At 38.9% G+C, this 6000-nt stretch overlaps 1 protein-coding gene across 1 annotated transcript in view; it reads right to left on the reverse strand.

The window, feature by feature from the left end:
* htr7c (5-hydroxytryptamine (serotonin) receptor 7c) overlaps positions 1-3189 on the reverse strand; it is a 56116-nt gene extending 52927 nt beyond the window's left edge. Inside the window, exon 1 of the mRNA XM_082170355.1 lies at positions 1916-3189. Within this exon, the coding sequence (XP_082026481.1) occupies positions 1916-2376 (461 nt within the window). The 5' untranslated portion in view covers positions 2377-3189. The remainder of the gene's footprint in view (positions 1-1915) is intronic.
* Positions 3190-6000: the final 2811 nt, after the last annotated feature.

The following is a 6000-nucleotide window of genomic DNA, read 5'->3' on the forward strand; positions in this document are numbered from 1 at the left end:
GAAATCAGGGTCTTTCAGCGACCCCCTCGTGATGTCACATAGGAGACTGGCTGCAGGTGTATTGACCCTATTCTCAGTCTGGAGGAATGATGTCCGACATGGACACAGAGTTGTCAGTATTCATTTCTGCTGTACAGTGGACACGTCCAGAGAGTTACCTTGACATTCGAGAGAAGGAAGTTGCCATTCCGGTTTAGTACTGACTGATGCTTATTTATCTGAGGAGTAATATTAAATGAGCAACAACATGGACCATTTATGATTAGATGAGTTGCTGACATAACATGAGTGCAGTGACACTGACATCAGTGCCCTGCAGCATTTTTCTAATATTTGTATAAAAATGATAAATGCCATTGTATGGGAATAAACATTTACAGACTCACTCTTAAAAATAAAGGTTCCAATAGAGGGTTTTTGCAGTGATGCCATTAATAAGAACCTTTATTTTTTAAGAGTGTGTGGAATATTTTTACTTTAACAAATTCATTTGTAAAGTGCTAAAAGCTAAATGGTGTATAAAATGGTGGAAATTCTAAAAGAAATTACCAGGTACAGCATCTTAAACTATTGGCCTAATTTCTTTAATGAATTTAGGACACTTTTATGCCTTTGAGATGACTGGGAAAAAGTGTCCCAATCAACCTGAATTCACCCCTATACAGTGGGGTCCAAAATTCTGAGACCACATTGAAGCCTGGCTTCCAATGAATCACAAGATGCTCTTTGAAACATTCTCAAATCATTTTGATTTGAAAATATCAGGTTTTACACAAACTTGTGGAGTTCATGCAGCATGATTAATATATATTTAATTAAAATAAAATAAAACAGAAATTCACCAGTGATATTTTGTATGCATCTAAGCTTAATATATAAATACAGTACCGGTCAAAAGTTTAATGTTTTTTTTAAAGAAGTCTCTTATGCTCATCAATCCTGCATTTATTTGATAAAAAAAAATACAGAAAAAAACTGTAATATTGTGAAATATTAATACAAATTAAAATAATGGTTTTATATTATTATGTTAAAATATAATTTATTTCTGTGATGCAAAGCTGAATTTTCATCAGCCATTACTCCAGTCTTCAGTGTTACATGATACTTCAGAAATCATGCTGATTTGATACTCAGTTCTTATCAATGTTGGAAACAGTTGTGCTGCTTAATATTTTTTGGGAAAATGTGATAGGCCTACTTTTTTCAGGATTCATCGATGAACAAAAAGTTAAATAGAACAACATTTATAAAAAAAAAAAACCTTTGAACGGTAAGTTGTTACAAAAGATTTCTATTTTAAATAAATGCTGTTATTTTTTTACATTTTCAAAGAATCCTGTATCACAGGTTATAAAAAAATATTATGCAGCACAACTGTTTCCAACATTGATAATGAATTTGCATAATTAGAATGATTTCTGAAGGACCATGTGACACTGAAGACTGGAGTTATGGTTCCTTAGAATTCTGCTTTGCATCACAGAAATAAATTATATTTAAAGTATATTATTATAGAAAACCATTATTTTAAATTGAAATAAAATTTCACAGTAGGCCTACTCTTTTTCCTGTATTTTTGCTCAAATAAATGCAGGCTTGATGAACCTAACTTTCAAAAACATAAAAAATAGTAATGTTTCCAAAAATTTCACCAGTACTGTATACACACACACACACACACACAGTTATCCTGTTGCTTAAGGATAAAACATTTTGCACGAACACCTTGTTGTTATAAAACTGATGCTAAATAACCAAATGGGTTGAAGGTTCAACCTCCTAAACACAGGTTGCTTCATACCATCACCACTGTATTCAAAACATTTGCTCCAAGAGGATTGTCCCTGTGAAAAAAAGTCACTTTGACTTTTAAGCGTCCCCTACATGGCTTAAGAACCCAAAGTACACTCACCTGTCCACACTGATCACGCACAGCGTCATGATGGATGCAGTGCAGCACATCACATCCATAGCGATGAAGATATTACAGAAGACCTCTCCAAAAAGCCACTTTCCTCCAGTGAGGTCCGTCACGATCACGAATGGCATCACCACAATAGCCACGGAGAGATCCGCCACGGCCAGAGACACCAGCAGATAGTTGGACGGCTGTCTGAGCTTTTTAACGACGCACACCGCGATCACCACCAACATATTTCCAATCACCGTCACGGTGGTGATGATGGCCAGCATCATTCCGATAATAATCTTCTCCGCCGAGGTGAAATCGAGCAGTTGTTCCCCGCAGGAGTTGTTCCACATGGCCATTGAGATGTTGTAGAATAAGTGTGAGGAACCATTGAGAACTTCCGACGCGACTTCAGGGTGAGTGAACGAGAAGAAATCTAGCGCGCCCGATGAGTTGAACATCATCCCTGCGCCTGATGATGAAGAGCTCGCCAAGAGTGCGCTCCGTCCGCCAAACGCATGCTGAAGCGAGCGCAGATCTGGGGTGTCTTCCAGCTCTCCAAAAGAAAAAGAAAAAACAAGACAAGTCGTACGGAAAGGAAAACTTAAATAAACGGGGCGAGAGAGCACAATCGCTTGGTTTGTCTGGTAATAATGTGCGCGTGGAGGCTACAGTCCTTGACTTGATGGAATTGACAGTTCTTCATGCGAGGAAGTGTGTGAGAATTGCGCACTCTAGTAGGTTAAACGTGTAACTTTCTCATCAAAGGGAAGCGGAAGGTCTCAGCTCCACCTACACGAAGATGTGGGGTTTTTTTTCTTGTTTCTATTTCGGTAGAAAGTAGCTAACACTGTTTTTAAATTTGCTCTCTAGTCATGATCTGCACCTCTCTCATTTCAGTTCTCCGGCGTTTCACTATCAGTTCTGTTGTATGTCCTGTTTTGTAGCCTTGCTGCTCTAAAGGATAGCATCTTATATTGCGTTATGCTGTTGTTTTTTTTGTTTGTTTGTTTTTTTGTATTTTTATTTTTGCACATTAGATTAAATATGGACTGGAAAGGGGAGAATAAATAATAAAATGACTTATCTGACAGATAGGCCCATAATTAAAATACAGTAGCCTACACCTTCCTCTCTGACAGACCAAATGCTGTGTTTACAGCGACAATCATTTTCAATAAAAGATAAACTGGAGACTGCCATGAGCGACTGCGATCCTTTGTAATGTGGGCGTGTCCAATTAAATATAGCCTATTAATTTTATGCAAATATACAACATCAAATACGAAGCGACTTCATACAGCAACAGCTGGAGAGTGCAGACAGTGGAGCTTGATTAAGATTGTAAACTAATAATAATTATATATGATTATGAATATGAATAATAATAGGCCTATGAATAATAATAATAACAATAACAGGACAACTATTTTAAAAGAATTAGAAAACTTAACCAGAATATCTTTCTGTCTGTCAATGTTTGTTGTGGAGCTGGGTGGGGTTTTGGTGACTGAAGGGGTGAAGACTGACATGTTTGGCATTTTTTTAAAGGCTTTGTATTTTTACAATGTTGGTAGTAGCCTATATAGGCTAAATTAACAGTATAGCCTATGTACTCGTCCTTCATGTTATCTGCACCCAGATCTCCTAGTTTATTTGTCAGTTGGTTTGAGCTCAGTGCATTATGGAGGTTTTCCCTACTATTTTTCCCCTACGTCATTGCCATTATCTCTGTTTTCTCTCTCTGTTTTTTTCTCTATCGCCTTTCTACTGAATTCTTTTCAAGTTTTATTAAAAGCCCATCTTGCCATCTTGGCGAATCACCCCTTAGGTTGGTGAACAAAAAGGCTGGTTCAAACCCTGCAAGGGGCGATTCATGACCACTGACAGTGCCACTGAAAAAGCCCCTTAAATCCAGGTTTCTTCAGGGGATATTGTCCATGATATAAGTGTACTGTAAGTCACTTTGGATAAACAGGCAGAAAAAAAAAATGCTTATCATTTTAGACTTTTCAGAACACCACGCAGAGCTCGGAGATAACAAAATCCCTGAAAAGCTTAACATTCAAAATCTATCAGCTGAAATTCGACAGCTACAGAGACAACGCTTGGAAGAAGAAAAGAAAAAACAACCTATATTGTATGTGAATGGTGAGCACTCATCCTCATGGAGTTAAGAGGCATGAAAAATGAATCTAATGAAGCAGAGAACTGCACAGAATAGGACAGCATGTTCCCAGGCTTATGTGAAAAAGCCACCACCATCATCATCATCATCATCATCATCATCATCATCATCTTCTTCTTCATAATCATCATTGTTAAACAGGGGCAAGTCACCCCCAGAGCCTTATGTTATCTGAATGCACAATTTTTGTGACCAATTCTTTGATTATGTAAAACTGGGTTTATGAATTAAAGCAGTATAGAAGCTGGGGCAGCTTTCAAAAGGTAAACTTTTGTACCTTATTTACCACTAAACAGTGTGTGTTAGTACCTTAAAGGCACATATTAGTACTTAAAGTAAAGTGATATTACCTAAATGATTTATAGTACCTTTTGAAAGGGTACCTGCAGTGAAAGCTTTTGTGCCTTTTTTTCTGTGAGTGAATCTTTTAGATGCCATGGGCCCCCAAATATGATCTTCCTGGTGTGAGGCCCCCCATTCCTAAAAAGGTATACACTACCGTTCAAAAGTTTGGGGTCAGTAAGAATTTTGATTTTATTTTTGGGGGAAAGAAATAAAATAAATCAATCAATACTTTTATTCATCAAGGATGAATCAAAAGTTACAGTAAAGACATTTATAATGTTAGAAAATATTCTATTTTAAATAAATGCTTTTCTTTTGAACTTTCTATTCATCAAAGAATTTTGAAAAAAAATTGTACACAACTGTTTTTCAACATTGATAATAACTAGATGTACCGCATCGCGGTACAAAATATGACCGCCGCTCAGGCCTGCACTGGCTTTCCACAAAAATAAATGACGTGGAGTAATTTGGCTGTATTGCGTGTTTATGTATATACCTAAAAAAAGTAATAGTATGTGCATGTCTGTCTGTGTGTGTGTGTGTGTGTGTGTGTGTGTGTGTGTGTGTGTGTGTGTGTGTGTGTGTGTGTGTGTGTGTGTGTGTGTATGTGTGTGTATTTGTGTATGTGTGTGTCTGTGTGTGTGTGTGTGTGTGTGTGTGTGTCTGTGCGTGTATGTATGTGTGCGTACATGTGTGTTTGTGTGTGTTTGTGTGTGTGTGTGTCTGTGCATGTGGATTTGTATGTGTGTGTATGGGTGTGTGTCTGTGCGTGTGGATGTCAGTGTGTGTGCATGCTTGCGTTTGTTTGTATTCCTGCATGTGTGTGTGTGACAGTATCATCCTAAACCAGCAACCCTTCGCTCAACAGCACCATCTACAGGCCGATGAGTGTACAGTCACTAAATGTGCACATAAATGAATTTATTTTATACCCCCCCATGGATGAAATTCTACAAAACTTAGCAGAGGATACCCCCAGAGGTTGTCAAGTTAATCATACACATGAAATATGGTGCAGTTCTGAACATCTCCACTGAAGATAGGGGCGATTAAAGCAGAATAATATTGCATTTTCATTTTTTATGGGAGGGGCGCAAATCACAGGTAGTTATTTAGGAAAAACTGCATTTTTTGGGGTTTGGGGGGGCCCAGCGTGGGGGGGCGGGGGAGGGGGGGGGTGGCCCCCGGGGACCAAACGAAATTTTTCCGTAGAAGTCTAGTGGGGCTACATGCCCACCAAATTTCATGTTCCCCGGTGTTTCGGTGTCCCTGGTATCGTTGACGAAAAATTTACGGGGGCCCCAGCGCAGGGGGGGGAAGTGGCCCCCGGGGACCAAACGAAATTTTTCCGTAAAAGTCTAGTAGACCAACATACCATAAAAATGTCTTCATCCTCGGTGCCACGGTTCAGGTAGTTATTTAGGAAAAACTGCATTTTTTGGGGTTTGGGGGGGCCCAGCGCGGGGGGGGAGTGGCCCCCGGGGACCAAACGAAATTTTTCCGTAGAAGTGTAGTGGGGCTACATGCCCACAAAATTTCATGTTCCCCGGTG

Source organism: Leuciscus leuciscus (genome assembly GCF_965113295.1).
Source record: "Leuciscus leuciscus genome assembly, chromosome: 5".
Classification (NCBI taxonomy): domain Eukaryota; kingdom Metazoa; phylum Chordata; class Actinopteri; order Cypriniformes; family Leuciscidae; genus Leuciscus; species Leuciscus leuciscus.